This window comes from Schistocerca americana, chromosome 5 (genome assembly GCF_021461395.2).
Source record: "Schistocerca americana isolate TAMUIC-IGC-003095 chromosome 5, iqSchAmer2.1, whole genome shotgun sequence".
Taxonomy (NCBI): domain Eukaryota; kingdom Metazoa; phylum Arthropoda; class Insecta; order Orthoptera; family Acrididae; genus Schistocerca; species Schistocerca americana.
In genome coordinates, this window is record NC_060123.1 from 34,185,432 (window position 1) to 34,211,526 (window position 26,095).

At 45.8% G+C, this 26,095-nt stretch overlaps 1 protein-coding gene across 1 annotated transcript in view; it reads right to left on the reverse strand.

Annotated features, from left to right (window-relative positions):
• LOC124615612 (protein prickle-like) overlaps nt 1-26,095 on the reverse strand; it is a 55,762-nt gene that overhangs the window by 21,519 nt on the left and 8,148 nt on the right. The window contains exons 2-4 of the mRNA XM_047143611.1: nt 21,367-21,570; nt 12,034-12,232; nt 3,369-3,735 (exon numbers count right to left, since the gene is read on the reverse strand). Of these exons, the coding sequence (XP_046999567.1) occupies nt 3,369-3,735; nt 12,034-12,232; nt 21,367-21,570 (770 nt within the window). The remainder of the gene's footprint in view (nt 1-3,368; nt 3,736-12,033; nt 12,233-21,366; nt 21,571-26,095) is intronic.

Sequence of the window (26,095 nt, forward strand, 5' to 3'; positions counted from 1 at the left end):
CACAGAACTGCAGAAACGCCTTAACAAGTCTGTATTTGCAATTCGAGTGTTAGCAGACATAGGCGACATAAAAATAAAAAAGCTTGCATAGTTTGCCTACTTTAATTCCATAATGTCATATGGTGTAATATTTTGGGGTAACTCTTCAAGTCAAACAAAAGTTTTCAGAGTCCAAAAGCATGTAATACGTATTATTTGTGCAGTAAATTTGCGGACGTCCTGTAGAAACCTGTTCAAAGAACTGGGTATACTAACTACTGCCTCTCAGTATATTTACTCCTTAATGAAATTTGTCCCTAATAACATATCTCTTTTTCCAACAAACAGCTCAGTTCATACATACAATACCAGGAACACAAATGATCTGCACAAGGACTTAAAAGCACTTACTGTAGTTCAAAAAGGGATCCACTACTCAGGAAGACTCATCTTCAATAATTTGCCAGCAACATTCATCGGATATTTGATTATACAGAAGCAGCACTACTTCGAGAGAGGATACATTATACAAGACGAGAGATGGATTCTGCTGACCGTAAGTTACTGCAGTTACATTTATTCCTTGCTAGTAAGATACAGATAGACCTATGGAATAAAATAGATTGCCTTACATTTCAATCTATGGAAACCATGATGGAGACGACTACTAGAAGGCATAAGAAGAAGTTCGAAAAGTTGCAAAATTATGCAGAATCTACAAATAAGATAGTGATGTCCGAAACTGTTATTAATAAGTCAGACAGAGTTTTATCTCAAGACGAAATCTCAGTTCTTGCAAAAGGAGGAAACTACTCTATAACACCTCCGAAAGTTCCTGTTGAGGATATTATTGCAAATGTAGAAGCAGGTATACGTACTCTCCCCAAAGAAACTGCAAATGCAATCCGGATCGAAACCACCAGAGTATTATGCCGCAGTAAACCTCTGGAAAGTAATTTAACCAATGGCGAAAGAAAGGCTCTGAGAGATTTAAATGCAGATGAAGACATAGTGATTGTTCCTGCTGATAAAGGGAATGCTACGGTCATTTTAAATACAGAAGATTATCAAAGCAAAATTTTGAATCTTTTAACGGCAGGGCAATACAAAAAACTTAAGAAAGATCCTACAGCCAGCGTACTACGGAAAACAAATAATTTGATAAAATCGGCCACTTCTATTCAAAAAGAAGAAAAAAGAGCTTTATTGAAGACTGAAGCTATGTGTCCTAGACTCTATGGCCCACCCAAGGTACATAAGAGGGACCTTCCTCTGAGACCGATTGTTAGTGCTATCAATTCTCCTACGTACGAAATAGCAAGATATCTAACAACTCGCTTACAACCATATTTTGGAAAAACGGACTCATATATAAAGGACTCACGTCATTTTATAGAGAAAATTGAAGGTTTAATTCTGACTCCTGAAGATATTTTAGTAAGTTTCGATGTAGTATCCTTATTTACTATGATTCCAGTTAATGAAGTTATGGATTTTATAACGGATATTTTTCCAGAAGATCTGACTGCTCTTTTCAGACACTGTCTTACTTCCAGTCATTTCCAGTGGAATAATGAGTTTTACGAACAACTTAATGGCGTAGCAATGGGTAACCCATTGGGTCCTGCAGTAGCTAATTTGTACATGGAGAAATTCGAACAGTCAGCCTTGGAAAAAGCAGATAAGAAACCATCTCGCTGGTATCGGTATGTAGACGATACATTTGTGGTCTGGCCACATGGTAGAGAAGCCTTAGGCGAATTTTTTGATTACCTTAATAATATAAATCCAAGAATCCAGTTTACCATGGAGAGAGAAAATGATAACAAAATACCGATTTTGGATGTTTTAGTTATGAGACAGACGGATGGAAGCTTGAAACAACAGATTTTTAGAAAAATAACGCACACAGACAGATACTTACACAAAAACTCTAACCACCACCCAAAACAAAAAAGAGGTTGACAGACTCGTTGACAGAGCCAGACGGATTTGCACGCCGGAGTATCTAGACGACGAATTAAAACATCTGAAGCACGCTTTTGAGAAAAATGGCTACTCAAAGAAAGCAGTAAGCAGAATTCTGCACCCAAACAACAAAAAGCTTAAGGACAAGTCCGAAAAACGATGGAAGAATACAGTCTCTCTCCCTTTTATAAAGAAAGTAACGGATCAGATTGGAAAGATTTTAAGTAAACATGATATTAGACCTGTTTTTAGACCAACGAAGAAAATTTGTCATGTTCTTCGGTCTGTAAAAGATAAACGCGCTCCTCTATCAGCCAGTGGCGTATATAAAATTCCGTGTACATGTGGTAAAGTTTATGTTGGAACAACAAAAAGAAGCGTAAATACACGGTTAAAAGAACACAGAAGTCTTTGCCGATTAGGAAAAACAGATAAATCGGCTGTAGCAGAACACGCTTTTCAGCCAGGAAATCATCAAGTGAAGTTTTCCGAAACAAAAATTTTATCTACGACGACGAACTATTACCCACGGCTTTGTAGAGAAGCAATTGAAATATATAAACATAGGGATAATTTTAATCGGAAAGAAGAGACCATGAAACTTAGTGATATTTGGACAGTAGCACTACAGAATTGCTAGACAGTTTTATCCGTGACGAGATTACGATCGATAGTTAAGTTTTTATCTCTGACAAAGGTTATCTCTGCATATCACGTGTAACTCTGGTCACGCCCACTTTCTACGATACATAAGTCGCTCTCAGACGTCCGACCCGTCAGTCGGCAAGACTCACCGGAGGAGAAACACCCCTCTGAAGATGTCCAGCGCAGCTCTGGACGAAACGTTAGGAGCTGAAGAGTTTCATGGACCACGACCTTACATCCCGGAAGGTTTACCAGAAGATAAAAATTTTTGTTACAAATAAAGATCAGTTTAAAAGGAGCCTGAAAGACTTACTAGTGGACAACTCCTTCTACTCCATTGACGAATTTTTTAATAGAGACAAATGATGTTTTGTATATATTCTTACTATTAGTATTGTTATTTCAGGAAAAAAAAAATTGACATGTTCCACATCCACGAGGATCTTCTCAGCACGGATCTGTGGAACGAAAAACTAATCTAATGTAATTTATTCTAATCTAATCATAAGCAGGCTACTAGCTTTTTGATGTGCAAAATATCTAATAAAACTCAGTACTGAAATATACAGCTCTAAAAGTGGGAGTTTATTTAAAATGCGCGGCCGATATTCTTTGGGCTGTTACGTCGATTGTTTTTACCATCGATATACGTATTATACCTTTTCGATATAGGTATGTCGATATCGCCACACTTGAAGCATCGATACACCGGACACTCGATATTTTTATAAGTATCAACAGTCCTAGTCCGTAGTGCAAACAGTCCGGAAGCGTACCTGGTGGCGTGACGCGGCTGGTGGCGTCGCAGGGCGGGCGGCGAGGCGGCGGCGGGGGCGGGCGGCGGCGGCTGCGGCCGGTGGTGGGGGCGGCGCAGCCTGGAGGCGGCGTCGGGCGACCCCGGCGGCGTCAGGCTGGCGCTGGCGCTCGACTCGGAGGGCGCGCGCCGCCGCGGGCCGCCGCCCCCCGCCGGGCCGGCCGAGCTGTCGGACGGCGTGGGCGGCTCGCCCTTGCTGCACGCGATGCTGCAGTAGATGGCGCCGCGGCGCGGCAGGAAGGGCCGGCCCAGCAGCGAGGCGCGGCACGTGTGGCAGCAGAAGCACTGCTCCGTGGCGTGCCAGTGCTGGCCCTCGTGGCTCATCTGGCCTGCAACAGCGCGCAGCCGCCTCATTCACTCTGCGCTCCCGGGGGGCGTTCTCGCCCAGGAGGGGCGACGCTCTCGACAGCACACGTCGTTTTTACGAGATTTCTTACAAGGGAACCTCCTCATCGCACCCCCCTCAGATTTAGTTACAACTTGGCACAGTGGATAGGCCTTGAAAAACTCAACACAGAGCAGTCGAGAAAACAGGAAGAAGTTGTGTGGAACTATGAAAAAAATAAGCAAAATATACAAACTGAGTAGTCCATGCGCAAGATAGGCAACATCAAGGACGGTGTGCGCCCAGGAGTGCCGTGGTCCCGTGGCTAGCGTGAGCAGCTGCGGAACGACCGGTCCTTCGTTCAAGTCTTACCTCGAGTGAAAAGTTTACTTTCTTTATTTTCGTAAAGTTATGATCTGTCCGTTCGTTCACTGACGCCTCTCTTCACTGTAATAAGTTTAGTGTCTGTGTTTTGCGACCGCACCGCAAAACCGTGCCATTAGTAGACGAAAGGACGTGCCTCTCCAATGGGAACCGGAAACATTTGATCGCAAGGTCATAGGTCAACCGATTCCTCCACAGGAAAACACATCTGATATATTCTATACGACACTAGTGACGGCATGTGCGTCACATGACAGGAATATGTTGTTGACCCACCTAACTTGTACACTTGGCGAATGGCTAAAAAGATTCATCTACTTTGCCCGATTTAGGTTTTCTTGTGGATGTGATAATCACTCCCAAAAAAGTGATGAAAACATAACAGTTGTCAGATAATAATTCTCTGAAAATAAAAAATTAAACTTTTCACTCGAGGGAAGACTTGAAGTAAGGACCTGTCGTTCCGCAGCTGCTCACGCTAACCACGGGACCACGGCGCTCCTGAGCTTACACTGTCCTTGATGTTGCCTATGTTGCGCATGGACTACTCAGTTTGTATATTTTGCTTATTTTTTTCATAGTTCACACAACTTCTTCCTGTTTTCTCGATTGATCTGTGTTCAGTTTTTCAAGGCATATCCACTGTGCCAACTTATAACTAAATCTGAGGGGGGTGCGATGGGGAGATCCCTTGTTAGCGTATGTGGATGCTACTAGGAAGATACATACATTGACGAGCCCAAGAAACTGGTCACCTGCTTAATATCGTCTAGGGCAGGGGCGGGCAGGAATCCTGCACGTGTGCGGTGCACATGCACGCGTGCAGTTAACAGGTGTTCTGCGTGCACACAGGGGCAAGCTGGCCACCCGCTTATCTCCCATCCCCACCATACCTTCTGTCCTCTCCTTCCTCTGTAATGCGTTTTGTTTCCTAGCTTGCTTTATTGAGTGAATGAATAAGGTTAGTGGGAGTGCTTGAAGAAATCATGGTTTGAAAGGGTACCTATTACCTACGATACGTTTTATTTAATTATCACAGGTGGAGTTTACAATACGTTTAATATCTGGAACAAAATTTCTACATACAGACAAACACTAACAGTTACATAAATTTTCATCACTGATGTTTGCTCTTAACCGAGACTTATTAATTGAGCAAATGGTTTTCCAGCTCTCGCTATATTAAGCGCGGTCTTATAACTTGCACATACCGCTGCGCTATTATTGTTGTCGTCCTGAAAACTTGAAAACAGTGCTCCATAAAATGTTAAATCAGTTAGATGAGAGACATGACGAGAGAAAGTCGCAGATCTCTCGTGACAACAGCAACTACGACAAATTCAAATGGCTCTGAGCACTATGGGACTTAACTGCTGTGGTCATCAGTCCCCTAGAACTTAGAACTACTTAAACCTAACTAACCTAAGGACATCACACACATCCATGCCCGAGGCAGGATTCGAATCTGCGACCATAGCGGTCGCGCGGTTCCAGACTGTAGTGCCTAGAACCGCTCGGCCACTCCGGGCGGCCAACTTACGTCAGATTCATCTGGTATCGTCAGATCGCTCTTCTTAAGCTCAGTCAATTCCCCATCCGCTCAGAATCCGACAATAAATTGTACTCGTCCTTGTGAAATTTATTATAATGGCCTTCAATACTAAACTTCCGTTGACCAGCGAGAATACTGCCACATATTAAACATTTCGAATTTTCGCGTTTTTGCACAAAGAAAAAATGATTCTCCCATTACTTTTTAAAAGATAGCAAATCTCCACTTCTCCGTTTCTTGAAATACAACGTTCACTACATAGTGCTCGCTTCGCATCAACGTCCGCAGCTTAGCCTGGCACTACACTGCCGCAACCTGCCGGCTGTCGCCACAGCCCCGGTCGACGGCTGCACGCAAGCAGCACACGTGCAGCGCTGTGCGCTCATGAGCCGCGTGCAACGTTGGCCCGCCTCTGGTCTAGGGCCTCCGCGAACAAGCAGAAGTGTCGCAACACGACGTGGCATGGACTCGACCAATGTGTGAAGTAGTGCTAGAGGGAACTGACACCATGAATCCTACAGATCTATCCCTACATCCGTAAGAGTAAGAGGGGATGGAGATCTCTTCTGACACTCTCTGGCAGTTCTGGACGTGTGGGGTGTCTTATCCTGCTGGAATTGCCCAAGTTCGTTGGAATACACAATGGACATGAATGAATGCAGGTGATCAGACAGGATGCTTACGTACGTGTCACCTGTAAGTGTCGTATGTAGACGTATCAGGGATTCCATATCACTCCAACTGCAAACGCCCCGTATCGTTACAGAGCCTCCACCAGCTTGAACAGTCCCCTGCTGACATGTAGGGTCCATGGATTCGTGAGGTTTTCTTTCCTACAAAATGACACATCTACCGATTCTGTAAGTTATCTGAATAAATTTCTAAACCATTCCAAATTTGTGAAGTCGTTTTTGACTCACCTTATATAGGATGGGCGGGCAATAAGTAATGCAACACACTCCAAGAGAAATATTCATGAAAGTGGTTCTTCATAAAAAATTGGAGAAGTGACTATGAAGTACAATGTGTAAAATGTGTAATTGTGCCCATTGTATCCATTATACGTGGGGTAAGAGAGATATTAAGCATTATTTAGCTAACGTCAAGATTAAATAAAACGTGCAGTCTCCAAGCACTTCAAAGAAAGGGACATTTATTTTGTTTCATTTAAATAGGGAAAATACGTAAAAGCAGCGGAATTAGCAATGTGCTAGCACGCCGTTAAACTTCATACGTTTTTAATCAAAGGACTGAACTTCTAGGCTAAGTTCCAAACTTTTTCATGATTCCAATTCAAAAAATGTGGCGTTGGACAGAACAAAATCAACAGCAATAGTGAAATCAGTGTTAGCGCGTGACACTTCCAGACAAATAAGCGGCATCTTTCAAAGATCCATTATTTGGTGTACCTACAGACGCTTGTAATCACAAACCGAAAAATTATTTCCATCAATTAACTTTTTTTTTACCTTAAGGGCATTGCCCCTGTACCTGTCTCCCAAATTACGCCCATTTTCAGTCAGTTTAAGAGAAATGCCCCAGTTTGTCACACGCAAATTATGACAGTCCTAAACAGAACTGATATGATAATTCTTGAAGTGAGGCTGAATTCTCACCAGCATTTGGCAAGAGTGGTAAACCTTGTTCTCATGCCATTCGTGACCACGTCACGAAACGACATTTTCTAACAGGGTAACGCAAGATGCCGACAGTGAATTTCGCATCGCAAAAGCACCGAGCGAGGTGGCGCAATGTTTAGCACAGTGGACTTGCATTCGGGAGGACGACGGCATACCCGCGTCCAGCCATCCTGATTTAGGTTTTCCGTGATTGCCCTAAATCGCTTCAGGCAAATGCCGGGATGGCTCCTATGACATGGCACGGCCGATTTCCTTCCCCATCCTTCCCTAATCCGATGGGACCTATGACCTCACTGTTTGGCCCTTCCCCCAAATCAAACAGCCAACCAACCATCCAACCACAAAAGCTTTGAGGAATGGAGCGTGTCTGGATTGCAATGCGATGCCGCCCGCGTACGTTCACCTCGGCCTCCATCCAGCCAGCTACGTACGAGGGTAATCCCAAAAGTAAGGTCTCCTATTTTTTTATAAGTACATAGACCTGTTTATTTCTACAATGGCTTACATCAGTTTACAGCTTGAACATTTAGCTATTTTTAGACATAATCACCATTTCTGTCGATGCATTTTTGTAGACGCTGTGGCAGTTTTCGTATGTCCATCTCATACCAGCTCGCCCCCATGCTGTTCAGAAAGTTATGAACCTCTTCTGTCACCTCGTCGTCGGAGCTGAATCGCTTTCCGGCCAAATGTTCATTTAACCTAGGGAACAGGTGATAGTCACTGGGCGCCAAGTCAGGACTATAGGGTGGGTGGGTGATTATGTTCCACTGAAACTGTTGCAGGAGAGCAACGGTTTGCCGAGCGATGTGTGGGCGAGCGTTGTCATGGAGAATGTGTACGCCCTTGCTCGTCATTCCTCTTCTCCAGTTTTGGATTATCCGTTTGAGTTTTTTCAGAGTCTCACAGTACCTGTCAGCGTTAATTGTGGTCCCAGCGATTCAGCTCCGACGACGAGGTGAAAGAAGAGGTTCATAACTTTCTAAACAGCATGGCGGCGAGCTGGTATGACATGGGCATACAAAAAATGCCACAGCGTCTACAAAAATGCATCGACAGAAATGGTGATTATGTCGAAAAATAGCTAAATGTTCAAGCTGTAAACTGATGTAAACCATTGTAGAAATTAACAGGTCTATGTACTTATAAAAAAATATAGGAGACCTTACTTTTGGGATTACCATCGCATCTTCGCGAACTGACTCACTATGTGTTCTTAGTTAAGGCAGAAATTCCCCAAGGTCACATTCGGGGATTGTTTGCCTCCATGGTCCAACGAATACAAGAATGCATTCGTGCCCTTTGGGATTGAGCCGTGGCGCTCGTTACTGGCGCGCCAGTCTCTTGGATGTCCATTATCGATCCTTCCATGTTTCTATCTTTGCTTGGCTTGTTGATTTCGGCATTCGCGGGGCGAGTGGCAGTTGACGTTTGCTCGGGCGACCTGCTGAGACGCCGCGAGGTACGAGGGGGGAAGCAACCACGTATATGTGGAGTTGGTTGTACGCGGTCTGCCGGTTCAGGATGGAGGATATGCGTTGGCTGCCTGCCTGTTTGCTCTCCTGATTTTGCTCGCCGTGCCTTGCGACCGCCTAGTCTGGGTTGCTGCCTGGTGTATCCTACACGAGCCATACCGGGCGTCCAGCAGAAGTTAAGCAGCCTAGTGTTTCTTTTAAAGAAAAGGAGCGAATGTATAAGACCTTTTGTAACCAATTTTGGTGGCCTCTTAAATGTGGCCTTAGCGTTTACACTGCCTTTGGGGAGAGCTAATTCTTTTAAATTTAAATAGTTGGGGTTCCCTGTCCTTTATAATCTTTTGGGGGGTTTTATTTGAATTTTCTCTTTGGTGTTCCGTCCTTGTGCTTGGTTAAATGTTTACTTGTATAGCGGGAAGTGACTCCTGGTTAAAACTCGGAGAAGGTGTTTGATGTTACTGCCGCCTCCGGCATTCGCCTTTTCAATTAAGTGTTGCCATCCCTTCCAGCGACCTGGTGTCACTCCACGTTAATTAATGCTGGTTTATGTGTACTTAATTTTGAATTGGCCATTTGAATTAATATTTTGGAGCGCAGTATAGCACTAATGCAACCTCATTGTATACCACCTTGTGCCCCGGTCTAGTATCTTAATTTTCAATGGCACGAGTTAGCTCCACTACCGGTTTTACTGATGTGCTCCCTTCAAAATCTTGTCTTGTATAAGTTTGCCCCATGTGTGTCTGGAAACACAGAGATGAGCTTTAGTGTGGCTTTAGTGCTAGTCAGTTAATGGAATCTTCATTTTGGCTTGGCTTCCACTGAAGAGTTTGAGTGGAGCGTAGTGTGTTTTGATTTGTTATTCATTTAATTACTGTAAGTTTGTTTATTTAATGGGGAGCAAGACATTTAAAGACTGTTGGTATTAACTCCCCTAGTTGCTGGGTGTTGCTAATTCACCGGCCGGTGTGGCCGAGCGGTTCTAGGCGCTACGGTCTGGAGCCGAGCGACCGCTACGACCACAGGTTCGAATCCTGCCTCGGGCATGGATGTGTGTGATGTCCTTAGGTTAGTTCGGTTTAATTAGTTCCAAGTTCTAGGCGACTGATGACCTCAGAAGTTAAGTCGCATAGTGCCTCAGAGCCATTTTTGTTGCTAATTCGTTCCAACTGGCCTACTAGTTATTCAATGGCAAGGCTGTTGATTAGTTGATTACCGTGAGTATAAATTAACGCTATTTATTTGTTGCCAAAATTGTTAAAGTGTCTGTGTCGTGATTCAATCACTAGCTACGTGTTTGAGCGAAATTGATATAAACCTTACATTGCCTCCTTAAAATTTGTTGCCAGCAGAAACTCTAAAGAGAGCTAAGTTTTGTCACTGCTTATGTCAACCTTTACTGGGAGCAATATTTCATGTACACTCCTGGAAATGGAAAAAAGAACACATTGACACCGGTGTGTCAGACCCACCATACTTGCTCCGGACACTGCGAGAGGGCTGTACAAGCAATGATCACACGCACGGCACAGCGGACACACCAGGAACCGCGGTGTTGGCCGTCGAATGGCGCTAGCTGCGCAGCATTTGTGCACCGCCGCCGTCAGTGTCAGCCAGTTTGCCGTGGCATACGGAGCTCCATCGCAGTCTTTAACACTGGTAGCATGCCGCGACAGCGTGGACGTGAACCGTATGTGCAGTTGACGGACTTTGAGCGAGGGCGTATAGTGGGCATGCGGGAGGCCGGGTGGACGTACCGCCGAATTGCTCAACACGTGTGGCGTGAGGTCTCCACAGTACATCGATGTTGTCGCCAGTGGTCGGCGGAAGGTGCACGTGCCCGTCGATCTGGGACCGGACCGCAGCGACACACGGATGCACGCCAAGACCGTAGGATCCTACGCAGTGCCGTAGGGGACCGCACCGTCACTTCCCAGCAAATTAGGGACACTGTTGCTCCTGGGGTATCGGCGAGGACCATTCGCAACCGTCTCCATGAAGCTGGGCTACGGTCCCGCACACCGTTAGGCCGTCTTCCGCTCAAGCCCCAACATCGTGCAGCCTGCCTCCAGTGGTGTCGCGACAGGCGTGAATGGAGGGACGAATGGAGACGTGTCGTCTTCAGCGATGAGAGTCGCTTCTGCCTTGGTGCCAATGATGGTCGTACGCGTGTTTGGCGCCGTGCAGGTGAGCGCCACAATCAGGACTGCATACGACCGAGGCACACAGGGCCAACACCCGGCATCATGGTGTGGGGAGCGATCTCCTACACTGGCCGTACACCACTGGTGATCGTCGAGGGGACACTGAATAGTGCACGGTACATCCAAACCGTCATCGAACCCATCGTTCTACCATTCCTAGACCGGCAAGGGAACTTGCTGTTCCAACAGGACAATGCACGTCCGCATGTATCCCGTGCCACCCAATGTGCTCTAGAAGGTGTAAGTCAACTACCCTGGCCAGCAAGATCTCCGGATCTGTCCCCCATTGAGCATGTTTGGGACTGGATGAAGTGTCGTCTCACGCGGTCTGCACGTCCAGCACGAACGCTGGTCCAACTGAGGCGCCAGGTGGAAATGGCATGGCAAGCCGTTCCACAGGACTACATCCAGCATCTCTACGATCGTCTCCATGGGAGAATAGCAGCCTGCATTGCTGCGAAAGGTGGATATACACTGTACTAGTGCCGACATTGTGCATGCTCTGTTGCCTGTGTCTATGTGCCTGTGGTTCTGTCAGTGTGATCATGTGATGTATCTGACCCCAGGATTGTGTCAATAAAGTTTCCCCTTCCTGGGACAATGAATTCACGGTGTTCTTATTTCAATTTCCAGGAGTGTAGTTAAATTTTGTCTTAAAATGTGTATTTCTCTGATGTAATAGACGAGTGATACAAGAGAAAAGCAAAGGGGCCTGGTCCTTTCTATTGTGTCCGGTTTGCAACACGTATGAGGGATCACGTCTAATACTGATACTGACAGTGGACTCCAGTTCCGAATGGAATGAATATTTAATCATTTAATACCCTCCATGTGATGAACATGTCCGCAAAGTTTGATAAATATTGGATCACTGCCTTCGTGTCGTATCACTTTCCATTTTTGTCGGTGAACGAAGCGAAAGACAACATTAGTGCGTTACACACAAATGGAAAATTAGCTCCAGATGTGAAATCTCGGCATATATTTTGTCCATTTTTTCTCTCTCAATGTGACGATGGGCTGCCTGGAGAGGCAGAGAGCACTCACCTTGGTCGACGCCGATGGGCTCCCCGCACGAGTCGCAGTACTCGGCGAACATGGCGTCGAAGCAGTGCAGGCAGTAGGGGCGGCCGTCGCGCATGATGTACCGCTGCCCCCCCAGCTGGCGGTCGCACTCGAAGCACGCGAAGTGCTTCATGTGCCACGCCCGGCCCTCCGCCTCCGTGCACTCGTCCGCCAGGATGATCTGCGGGCACAGCCGGTACTCGATGACTACCAGTCCAACCTACACTACTGGCCATTAAAAGTGCTACACCAAGAAGAAATGCAGGTGATAAGCGGGTATTCATTGGACAAATATATTATACTAGAACTGACATGTGATTACATTTTCACGCAATTTGGGTGCATACATCCTGAGAAATCAGTACCCATAACAACCACCTCTGGCCGTAATAACGGTCTTGATTCACCTGGGCATTGAGTCAAACAGAGCTTGGACGGCGTGTACAGGTACAACTGCCCATGCAGCTTCGACACGATACCACAGTTCATCAAGAGTAGTGACTGGCGTATTGTGACGAGCCAGTTGCTCGGCCACCATTGACCAGACGTTTTCAGTAGTAGAATGTGCTGGCCAGGGCAGCAGTCGAACATTTTCTGTATCCAGAAAGGCCCGTACAGGACCTGCAACATGCGCTCGTGCATTATCCTGCTGAAATGTAGGGATTCGCAGGGATCGAACGAAGGGTAGAGCCACGGGTCGTAACACATCTGAAATGTAACGCCCACTGTTCAAAATGCCGTCAATGCGAACAAGAGGTGACCGAGACGTGTAACCAATGGCACCCCGTACCATCACGCCGGGTGATATGCCAGTATGGCGATGACGAATACACGCTTCCAATGCGTCCACCGCGATGTCGCCAAACACGGATGCGACCATCATGATGCTGTAAACAGAACCTGGATTCATCCGAAAAAATTACGTTTTGCCATTCGTGCACGCAGGTTCGTCGTTGAGTACACCATCGTAGGCGCTTCTGTCTGTGGTGCAGCGTCAGGGGTAACCGCAGCCATGGTCTCCGAGCTGATAGTCCATGCTGCTGCAAACGTTTCCGAACTGTTCGTGCACATGGTTGTTGTCTTGCAAACATCCCCATCTGTTGACTCAGGGATAGAGACGTGGCTGCACGATCCGTTACAGCCATGCGGATAAGATGCCTGTCATCTCGACTGCTAGTGATACGAGGCCGTTGGATCCACCACGGCGTTCCTTATTACCCTCCCGAACCCACCGATTCCATATTTTGCTAACAGTTATAGGATCTCGACCAACGCGAGCAGCAATGTCGCGCTACGATACACCGCAATCGCGACAGGCTACAATCCGAGCTTTATCAAAGTCGGTAACATGATGGTACGCATTTCTCCTCCTTACACGAGGCAACACAAGAACGTTTCACGAGGCAAAGCCGGTCAACTGCTGTTTGTGTATGAGAAATCGGTTGGAAAGTTTCCTCGTGTCGGCACGTTATAGGTGTCGCCACCAGCACCAACCTTGTGTGAATGCTCTGATAAGCTAATCATTTGCATATCACAGCATCTTCTTCCTGTCGGTTAAATTTCGCGTCGCGACGCTGCTGCAAACCAAACAAGCAAATGGCCTTGCCTTCGTCTCTTCAAGGTTTTAAGCCAAGTTCATTGCAGATATCAAACGCAAATTACTCACATGCCTATGAAAAGGACGTATAAGAAAAGCCACGGAACTTTTGAAGTGGATCTGGAAGTACTGGCGGAATATCGGGTTTCAGAATCTGCAGAGCACTTGCTGGCGAACCGTACAGCGTTCTACAGCCACATGACTAGCGCTCGCTGCTGGACGCTGGAGCCCACTTTCGATGCGGCGTCCGACCCGACGCTGCCGCGACCTGGCAGCCTTCCAGCGGGGAATGCCAGCGGCTTCGGGCCGCGCCTGCCCATGCTGGCTGCTCGCCGCCTCCCAGAATACGTAATGCCGGGGGCGGCGGGGTCCCCAGTCCGAGTGCGCAGGGCCGTGTTGTGTCCCAGATGCGATTCGCCGCAGGCGACAAGTTTAACAGCCCTGCTCTCTGGTCTAGCGGAAAGGGAACAGAGTCCCGCTCACTGTTAATAGTAGCGGTATGAGGCGCCATGGGACTACTTGCCACTACAGGGTCGTCGAAAAGTTTCGCACATCTAAAGATGTGAGTATGTGTAGTATGCATTTTCGCCCCATAGCGTCGGACACGTCGCTTGTGACGTATGTTGAAAATGGGTGCTCTCTTTAATAACGCATTCACGAACTAGTTTTACTACACCTGAGCTCACTTCGCGGAGCACGTTGAGAAATGTCAGTCTCTGTTATTATGGTAATATTTCATTCCAACAGCGTGTGAGGCCTATTTTTATAGACCCGTAGGTAGGTAATCCCAAAGAAATCAGGTGTTGACAGATGTGAAAATTACCGAACTATCAGTTTAAAATAAGTCACAGCTGCAAAATACTAACGCGAATTCTTTACAGACGAGTGGAAAAACTAGTAGAAGCCGACCTCGGGGAAGATCAGTTTGGATTCCGTAGAAATGTTGGAACACGTGAGGCAATACTGACCCTACGACTTATCTTAGAAGCTAAATTAAGGAAGGGCAAACCTACGTTTCTAGCATTTGTAGACTTAGAGAAAGCTTTTGACAATGTTGACTGGAATACTCTCTTTCAAATTCTGATGGTGGCAGGGGTAAAATACAGGGAGCGAAAGGGTATTTACAATTTGTACAGAAACCAGATGGCAGTTATAAGAGTCGAGGGGCATGAAAGGGAAGAAGCGGTTGGGAAGGGAGTGAGACAGGGTTGTAGCCTGTCCCCGATGTTATTCAATCTGTATATTGAGCAAGCAGTAAAGGAAACAAATGAAAAATTCGGAGTAGGTATTAAAATCCATGGAGAACAAATAAAAACTTTGGAGTTCGCTGATGACATTGTAATTCTGTCAGAGACAGCAAGGGACTTGGAAGAGCAGTTGAACGGAATGGACGGTGTCTTGAAACGAGGGTATAAGATGAAAATCAACAAAAGCAAAACGAGGATAATGGAATGTAATCGAATTAAGTCGGGTGATGCTGAGGGAATTAGATTAGGAAATGAGACACTTAAAGTAGTAAAGGAGTTTTGCTTTTTGGGGAGAAAAGTAAATGATGATTGTCGAAGTAGAGAGGATATAAAATGTACACTGGCAATGGCAAGGAAAGCGTTTCTGAAGAAGAGAAATTTGTTAACATCGAGTATAGATTTAAGTGTCAGGAAGTCATTTCTGAAAGTATTTGTATGGAGTGTAGCCATGTACGGAAGTGAAACATGGACGATAAATAGTTTGCACAAGAAGAGAATAGAAGCTTTCGAAATGTGGTGCTACAGAAGAATGCTGAAGATTAGATGGGTAGATCACATAACTAATGAAGAAGTATTGAATAGGATTGGGGAGAAGAGGAGTTTGTGGCACAACTTGACAAGAAGAAGGAATCGGTTGGTAGGATATGTTCTGAGGCATCACGGGATCACCAATTTAGTATTGGAGGGCGGCGTGGAGGGTAAAAATCGTAGAGGGAGACCAAGAGATGAATACACTAAGCAGATTCAGAAGGATGTAGGTTGCAGTAGCTACTGGGAGATGAAGAAGCTTGGACAGGATAGAGTAGCATGGAGAGCTGCATCAAACCAGTCTCAGAACTGAAGACCACAACAACAACAGGTAGGTAAGTTCACAGGAACAAGCCTGGAGACGTTCAGTAGGGAAGACGTAGGGGCGCTGTCAGATAGGTCACAGTTCGTAGTAATAGGCGGAAAGTCATCGAGTAAAACAGAAGTAGTATCCGGCGTTCCCCAAGGAAGTGTTATAGGCCCTCTATTGTTCCTGATCTATATTAACGACATAGGAGACAATCTGAGTAGCCGTCTTAAATTGTTTGCCGATGATGCTGTCATTTACCGTCTTGTAAAGTCATCACATGATCAAAACGACTTGCAAAATTATTTAGATAAGATATCTGTATGGTGCGAAAAGTGGCAATTGACCCTGAATAAAGCAAAGTGCGAAATTATTCACATGAGTACTAAAAGAAATCAGCTAAATTTCGATTACGCGATAGGTCACACAAATCTGAGGGCTGTAAATTCAACTAAATACTTAGGGATTACAATTACAAATAACCTAAATTGGAACGATCACATAGATAATATTGTGGGTAGAGCAAACCAAAGACTGCGATTCATTGGCAGAACACTTAGAAGGTGAACAGGTCTACTAAAGAGACTGCTAACACCACGCTTGTCCGCCCTATTCTGGAGTACTGCTGTGCGGTGTGGGATCCGCATCAGGTGGGACTGACGGATGACATCGAAAAAGTACAAAGAAGACAGCTCGTTTTGTATTACTGCGAAATAGGGGAGATAGTGTCACAGACATGATACGTGAATTGGAATGGCAATCATTAAAACAAAGGCGTTTTTCGTTGCGACGTGATCTTCTCATGAAATTTCAATCACCAGTTTTCTCCTCCGATTGCGAAAACATTCTACATAGGGAGAAATGATCATCACGATAAAATAAGAGAAATCAGGGCTCGCACGGAAAAATTTAAGTGCTCGCTTTTTCCCGCGTGCCGTTCGAGAGTGGAACGGTAGAGAGACAGCATGAAGGTGGTTCATTGAACCCTCTGCCAGGCGCTTTATTGTGAATAGCAGAGTAATCACGTGGATGTAGATGTAGATCCTTTATAGATTAGCTGAGTACCAACCGTTGCCTGGGTATTTATTTATTCTACTCTTCTACCAGTCAATCTCCTCCATCCTCCTCTCACCGTCCACCTTCTCCTGCACCCCCTCTATGTCCATCTCCTATATCCTCTCCCTCCACCCACCACCTCCATTCCCCACCCGCACGGCCTCTCCACCTCCTCCTGCCCCCCTCTATTAGTCTCTTCCTGTCCAATCTCTCCGTTCATTGGTCCTCCCTCTCTGTCCATAGGGTCCTCCCTCCTTATCTCTTATAGTTATCACGTTCACTCGATAAGGAGGCTGATGTTCGTGAAATTAAGCTAATGTGAAGCCATCGCAAAACTGTACGAGATTGAAGTAAAGCACGATTTCCATTTATTTTGTTATGGATCTGCTTAATCTAATAAAACATGTCCAAACGTGTATCTGCATTAATTTTCCGGGTAATGCAGAGAAGCAATTTTACAAGTAAATTTGTTTACCTTCCACTAAGAATGTAGAAACGTTTACGTCATTGTTCGCAACTGTTAGTGAGTTGTTTCAGTCGTTTCGTAACCTTGAAACGAGTTAGTTTTCTGCTTTGTTCAGTGAAATAACATAATAACAACATTGTATTTAATTGAAACCACACAGTAACTGTTGTAGTTTGTAGATGATTTATGAAAAAGGCATGTCTTTCGAATTTACGACAGAGGAATATGCCAAAATGTTGTTTCTTTACGGCAAATGTGATGGTAATGCTACGGCTGCAGTTAACGAATATTGCGTACGTTATCCAGCTCGGAGGATTCCGAATTCACGAACCATTAGCGGAGTCTTTCGAATGTTACGGGAGACAGGTTCTCTACCTAGCGTTCATAATCAGTACGAGCACTCGATACGTGAAGACGATGGAGAGGATATTATGGATGCTGTTCAACGTAGTCCGGGTACCAGTACAATAACTTCTGTTAAAAACTTCGTGCAACTGTCTGGAATTAAAAAAAAAACTAATTGAGTCAAGTAGTTAATAAATTAAAATTTTTACGAAATTACGTCTTTGCTTCTCTGGATGTTCTGGAAAACTACTGCAGAAACACGTCCGGGACCTGTTTTATCAGATTCACTAGATCAATAACAACAAAATAAGTGGGAATCGTGCTTTACTTTAATCTCTTACAGTTTTTCGATGGCTTCATATTTGCGAAGTTGCTGAATTTCAGGCAAAATCTTTTATTAGCCGTAACTCCGTAACTAAACATTTGCCCACCTATGTTTATATGAACTTTTTTCTCTAGTTTTACTTGTAGAATACCATATTAAAATATTTGCGTATCTTCGAGAATCACCCCGTATGTCATCCGTGAACATTATGTATTATGCTATGAGACCAAGACGCTAATGTGTTCGATTATATATTTTTGTTAAAATAAGGCTATTTCGACGTGATTGCCATCTTCATGTTATTTTAGTTTTACTTGTAGAATAACACGTTGAAGTATTTGCATGAGAACCTTGTATAAAATGAACTGTAGTGAGAGAGGGAGTCAGATCATCCTTAGCCTGGCTGGTTAACACTTGCTGGAATTCACGACCTTTATGCAGGATGGTGTTGCAACCCATATGACGACCGACATGAAGAGCACACTCCATGTTCGCGCCTTACCGCCTTCGAGAACGGCCTTGCAGTGGGGCTCACGAGAGATACGGGCCCCGCAACGAACTTTGTGATGTCACCTTGCCCGACGCACTTCGCGAACGCTCGGTTCCGTGCAGGGCCCGCCGGACATCAGTATGCCACTGGAAAAGTACTTGAGGACAATATTATAGAAATTGAAGAGGATGTAGATGAAGATGAGATGGGAGATACGATACTGCGTGAAGAGTTTGACAGAGCACTGAAAGACCTGAGTCGAAACAAGGCCCCGGGAGTAGACAACAGTCCATTAGAACTACTGACGGCCTTGGGAGAGCCAGTGCTGACAAAACTGTACCATCTGGTGAGCAAGATGTATGAAACAGGCGAAATACCCTCAGACTTCAAGAAGAATAGAATAATTCCAATCCCAAAGAAAGCAGGTGTTGACAGATGTGAAAATTACCGAACTATCAGTTTAATAAGTCACAGCTGCAAAATAGTAACTCGAATTCTTTAGAGACGAATCGAAAAACTGGTAGAAGCCGACCTCGGAGAAGATCAGTTTGGATTCCGTAGAAATATTGGAACAGGTGAGGCAATACTGACCTTACGACTTATCTTAGAAGAAAGATTAAGGAAAGGCAAACCTACGTTTCTAGCATTTCTACACTTAAAATAGCTCTGAGCACTGTGGAATTTAATGTCTATGGTCATCAGTCCCCTAGAACGTAGAACTACTTAAACCTAACTAACCTAAGGACATCACCCAACACTCAGTCATCACGAGGCAGAGAAAATCCCTGACATTTGTACACTTAGAGAAAGCTTTTGGCAGTGTTGACTCGAATACTCTGTTTCGAATTCTGAAGGTGACAGGGGTAAGATACAGGGAGCGAAAGGCTATTTACAATTTTTACAGGAACCAGATGACAATCATAAGAGTCGAGGGGCACGAAAGGGAAGCAGTGATTAGGAAGGGAGTGAGACAGGGTTGTAGCCTCTCCCCGAGGTTATTCAATCTGTATATTGAGCAAGCAGTAAAGGAAACAAAAGAAAAATTCGGAGTAGGAATTAAAATCCATGGAGAAGAAATAAAAACTTTGAGGTTCGCCGATGACACTGTAATTCTGTCAGAGACAGCAAGGGACTTGGAAGAGCACCTGAACGGAGTGGACAGTGTCTTGAAAAGAGGATATAAGATGAACATCAACAAAAGCAAAACGAGGATAATGGAATGTAGTCGAATTAAATCGGGTGATGCTGAGGAGATTAGATTAGGAAATGAGACACTTAAAGTAGTAAAGGAGTTTTGCTATTTAGGGAGTAAAATAACTGATGATGGTCGAAGTAGAGAGGATATAAAATGTAGACTGGCAATGGCAAGGAAAGTGTTTCTGAAGAAGAGAAATTTGTTAACATCGAGTATAGATTTAAATGTCAGGAAGTCGTTTCTGAAAGTATTTGTATGGAGTGTAGCCATGTATGGAAGTGAAACGTGGACGATAAACAGTTTGGACAAGAAGAGAATAGAAGCTTTCGAAATGTGGTGCTACAGAAGAATGCTGAAGATTAGATGGGTAGATCACATAACTAATGAGGAGGTATTGAATAGAATTGGGGAGAAGAGGAGTTTGTGGCACAACTTGACAAGAAGAAGGGATCGGTTGGTAGGACATGTTCTGAGGTATCAAGGGATCACCAATTTAGTATTGGAGGGTAGCGTGGAGGGTAAAAATCGTAGAGGGAGACCAAGAGATGAATACACTAAACAGATACAAAAGGATGTAGGTTGCAGTAGGTACTGGGAGATGAAGAAGCTTGCACAGGATAGAGTAGCATGGAGAGCTGGTGGCAGTTGACCCACATGAGTTCCAAAAGAAATCCGTTGGAATTCGATTACTCGATAAATAGTACAATTCTCAAAGCTGTCAATTCAACTAAGTACCTGGGTGTTAAAATTACGAACAAATTCAGTTGGGAAGACCACATAGATAATATCGTGGGGAAGGCGAGCCAAAGGTTGCGTTTCATTGGCAGGACACTTAGAAGATGCAACAGGTCCACTAAAGAGACAGCTTACACTACACTCGTTCGTCCTCTGTTAGAATATTGCTGCGCGGTGTGGGATGCTTACCAGGTGGGATTGACGGAGGACATCGAAAGGGTGCAAAAAAGGGCAGCTCGTTTTGTATTATCACGTAATAGGGGAGAGAATGTGGCAGGTATGATACGCGAGTTGGGATGGAAGTCATTAAAGCAAAGACGTTTTTCGTCGCGGCGAGATCTATTTACGAAATTTCAGTCACCAACTTTCTCTTCCGAATGCGAAAATATTTTGTTGAGCCCAACCTACATAGGTAGGAATGATCATCAAAATAAAATAAGAGAAATGAGAGCTCGAACAGAAAGGTTTAGGTGTTCGTTTTTCCCGCGCGCTGTTCGGGAGTGGAATGGTAGAGAGATAGAATGATTGTGGTTCGATGAACCCTCTGCGAAACACTTAAATGTGAATTGCAGAGTAATCATGTAGATGTAGATGTAGAAACCAGCCTCAGGACTGAAGACAACAACAACAACAACAACGGAAAAGTACCCGTTAAAGGTCTTAACTTTGTCGTATGCTATTGACAGCTTGCATGCATTTAAACGCGCAATTAAGAATTATTCAACTAGTCTGAAATACTCGCTCCCCACCGGAGACGGCTGCAGTCACTCGTAAGACGTGTAGTGTCACGTGGTGTGGCATATGCGCCGCTGCCTACCTTTCACGGAGGCCTCGCCTTGCAGGCTGTGACGTCAGACGGCGACAGGACTCCCTCAATGGCCCGTGAGAGTAACGTTCAGAGGAATGTAGCACTGGAGGTTTTACTCCGAAGCTACCTGCAGGTGAGCAAGCCTAGCTAGTCGACGGCGCCTGCTCGGCAGGCGTCGCGCGAGCCGCCAGCTGACCTCTGTCCGTGTCTACTCACCTCGTCGCAGGCGGAGCAGCGCGGCTTGAGCGTCTCGGCGTGGTGTCGGCCGCAGTAGAGGCGGCCGTCCTTCCAGAAGTAGATGAGGTCGACCAGCAGCTCGCGGCAGACGCAGCAGGTGAAGCAGGCGGGGTGCCAGCACGCGGCGGGCCCGGCGCGCGACGCGAACACCGCCATGTCGCCGCCCGACACCGGCTCCTCGCACTGCAACACGCCACGGCGCGGCCCTCACTCCACTGTCACACTGCCACTGTGCTGCTCCAGGCGGAGCCGCAGCAAGGGCGACGTCACTTTGGCTGTCATCATTCGACACTTGATAAATATTACCGGCTTGAGCTGCTCGTAAAAAGCTTTATTTATACAACAAGTTTCAGTCGTCTGACCATCATCGGGTTCCTAAACAGAAGTGCCAAAGAAAATGGTACAGGCATGCGTTTTCAAATATAGAGGCATGTAAACGGACAGAATACGACGCTGTGGTCGACAACGCCTACATAAGACGCCAAGTGCCTGGCGCAATTGTTAGATCGTTTGCTGCTGCTACAATGACAGGTTATCAAGTTTTAAGTGAGTTTGAACGCGGTGTTACAGTCGGCGCACGAGCGGTGGGACACAGCCTCTCCGGGGTAACGATGAAGTGGGGATTTTCCTGTACGACCATTTCACGAGTATAGCGTGAATATCATGAATCCGGTAAAACATCAAATCTCCGATATCGCTGCTGCCGGAAAAAGATCCTGCAAGAACGGGACCAACGACGACTGAAGAGAATCGTTCAGCGTGAGAGAAGTGTGCTGTCACCGCCAGACACCACACTTGCTAGGTGGTAGCCTTTAAATCGGCCGCGATCCCTTAGTATACGTCGGACCCACGTGTCGCCACTATCAGTGATTGCAGACTGAGCGCCACCACGCGGCAGGTCTAGAGAGACTCCCTAGCTCTCACCCCAGTTGTACAGCCGACTTAGCTAGCGATGGTTCACTGTCTACATATGCTCTCATTTGCAGAGACGACAGTTGAGCATAGCCTTCAGCTACGTCATTTGCTACGACCTAGCAAGGCGCCATATTCAGTTACTGTAATGACTACTTTCAAAAACGTATTCTGAACAGATAATATTGCGAATCATGTACCGTCAAGAGCGACATTCATCATTAATGGATTAAAGTTAAGTATGAAACTAATTACGTCCGCTTTCTGAATTCTCATTCCTTGTCATGTTCCAGACCTCAAGTCAGTATAGTTCTTCCCTCCTCACGCCAGCCTGCGTGAGCTAAAACGCGTGCATTTCGGCCTCCACTCGTAACACGGCGTTGGCTCTTCTGCTAACACAAAAGTTACAGTCGGCGCACCAGCGGTGGGACACAGCCTTCTCCGAGGTAGCGATGAGGTGGGGATTTTCCTATACGGCTATTTCACGAGTGTACCGTCAATATCAGGAATCCGGTAATACATCAAATCTCCGACATCGCTGCTGCCGGAAAAAGATCCTGCAAGAACGGGACCAACGACGACTAAAGAGAACCGTTCAATGTGACGGAAGTGCAACCCTTCCGCATACTGCTGCAAATTTCAATGCTGGGCCACCGACAAGTATCAGCGTGCGAATCATTCAACGAAACATCATCGATATGGGCTTTCGGAGCCTAAGGCCCACTCGTGTATCCTTGATGACTGCACGACACTAAGCTTTACGCCTTGCCTGGGCCCGTCAACGGCACACGCAAACACAACGGTACAGGTGAGCCCCTGTTAATCAGACGCCATTACTGGATATCCAGCTGGAATACACTGCCGAATAACTGGCACCACGCAGGGAAGCCGTACCGTACACTGCATGCAAACAAGCTCCACACATACCCCACACAGTGAGATGATCTATGGCCGATCTCCCACCACTATATAAAGATCTTGATTGTTCCAGGAATGTAGCGTCTGCAGCAACTGGGATACATCGCTATCGCTTGCCACGGTAATGATGCATGATACCTATACTAACAAATCCAACCTTGCATGAGCTATCGCAGCTAGTAAGCCACTACTGCTCTTACTACCCATCCCACTGTCGCAGAGGGTTTTTTTTTCCCCACGGCACGAGCCTTGGCACTTTTTTCCCTCTGCTCTTCAAATCGCTACCCTCACTCGCGTTTCGTCCACTATCTATCACCTGATGGACCGTGTTAATGCGTAGTCTTACCCAGACGCACGGACAACATCACAGCCCAGCATCTTGTGATCCAGCTGTTAGATAACTAACATGTTGTACGGAGGTGACAGTAGAACTTTTGCTTTGGTCACCACGTTGGTGCGGGCGTGGAGGGGCCCCATCTCTACAAACCGACTCTGGACTGCCGATGACTGGAAACATGTTGCCTGGTCGGACGAGTATCGTTTCAAATTGTATCGCTTGGATGGACGTGTACGGGTATGGAGACGACCTCATGAATCCATGGACCCTGCATGCCACTGTTCGAGCTGGTGGAGGCTCTGTAGTGGCGTGGAGCGTGTGCAGTTGGAGTGGTATGGGAACCCTGATGCATCTAGATACGACTCTGACAGGTGACACGCACATAAGCATCCTGTCTGATCACCTGCACGAGTCACGTCTTTTGTGCATTCTGACGGACTTGGGCAACTCCAGCAGGACAATGCGACACTCCACACATCCAGAATTGCTACAGAGTGCCTCCAGGAACTCTCTTCTGTGTTAAAACCCTTCCGCTTGCCACCAAACTCCCCAGATATGAACATGGCTGGGATGCCTTGAAACGTGCTGCTCCGGCGAGAGCTCCACCCCCTCGTACTCTTGCGGACTCATGGTGTCAATTCTCTCCAGCACTTCTTCAGACATTAGTCGAGTCCTTGCGGCGCACGTCTGCGTGCAGGAAGAGGCCCTACACGATATTAGGAGATGTACCAGTTTCTCTGGTTCTTCAGTGTGTAGTGCACCAAATAAAATAATGGTTCTCAATTGAACAGAGTTACCTGTCATTATACAGGGTGAATCACCTAACATTACCGCTGGATGTATTTCGTACACCACATCAAATACTGACGAATCGATTCCACAGACCGAACGTGAGGAGAGGGGCTAGTGTAACTGGTTAATACAAACCATACAAAAATGCACAGAAGTATGTTTTTTAACACAAAGCTACGTTTTTTTAAATGGAACCCCGTTAGTTTTGCTAGCACATCTGAACATATAAACAAATACGTAATCAGTGCCGTTTGTTGCATTGTAAAATGTTAATTACATCCGGAGATATTGTAACCTAAAGTTGACGCTTGAGTACCACTCCTCCGCTGTTCGATCGTGTGTATCGGAAAGCACCGAATTACGTAGGGATCCAAAGGGAACGGTGATGGACCTTAGGTACAGAAGAGACTGGAACAGCACATTACGTCCACATGCTAACGCCTTTTTATAGGTCTTTTTCACTGACGCACATGTACATTACCATGAGGGGTGAGGTACACGTACACACGTGGTTTCCGTTTTCAATTACGGAGTGGAATAGAGTGTGTCCCGACATGTCAGGCCAATAGATGTTCAGTGTGGTGGCCATCATTTGCTGCACACAATTGCAATCTCTGGCGTAATGAATGTTGTACACGCCGCAGTACATCTGGTGTAACGTCGCCGCAGGCTGCCACAATACGTTGTTTCATACCCTCTGGGGTTGTAGGCACATCACGGTACACATTCTCCTTTAACGTACCCCACAGAAAGAAGTCCAGAGGTGTAAGATCAGGAGAATGGGCTGGCCAATTTATGCGTCCTCCACGTCCTATGAAACGCCCGTCGAACATCCTGTCAAGGGTCAGCCTAGTGTTAATTGCGGAATGCTGATACCACACACGTCGACGCGTTTCCAGTGGGACATTTTCGAGCAACGTTGGCAGATCATTCTGTAGAAATGCGATGTATGTTGCAGTGCTCTCCGATACACACGATCGAACAGCGGAGGAGTGGTACTCAAGCGTCAACTTTAGGTTACAATACCTCCGGATGTAATTAACATTTTACAATGCAACAAACGGCACTGATTACGTATTTGTTTATATGTTCAGATGTACTAACAAAACTAACGGGGTTCCATTTAAAAAAAACATAGCTTTGTGTTAAAAAACATACTTCTGTGCATTTTTGTATGGTTTGTATTAACCAGTTACACTAGCACCTCTCCTCACGTTCGGTCTGTGGAATCGATTCGTCAGTATATATTTCCACAGTTCGGCTATGCGTACATTGTTTGTATCTGCACGGCGTGTTCCATTAAATTTGGTGTAGGACGGAAGCAGTACACATACAGTCAGTTCCACAAGAAAGCGTAGCCGTTACCTGTATGAAATACAAGACGCTATTATAAATATATGTTAACATGAAAATACATGCACAACTACCTAATAGTTAATCCAGTCGCCGCCATATCGATTATAGCCTGGCACTTTTATGTCATGCTTTTCACGAGATTTCCTGCATATTCTCCCGGTAACGATCTCCATATCGTCCTGATTTTATACGACAGCTGCTTCAAAGTATATATTGGCTTTCCTTCAAGCTTCATCTTAATATACGACAAAACATTTGCGATCGGATTTGCACTCTGAGACATTGCAGGCCAATCCGTCGTGGACAGCCCATTGTCTTGAGCCACTTCGCAATTAATGTCTTTGACTTCCTAAGAATTTTACCAGCGGCTACATGTGAAAGCTATGGTCCCTT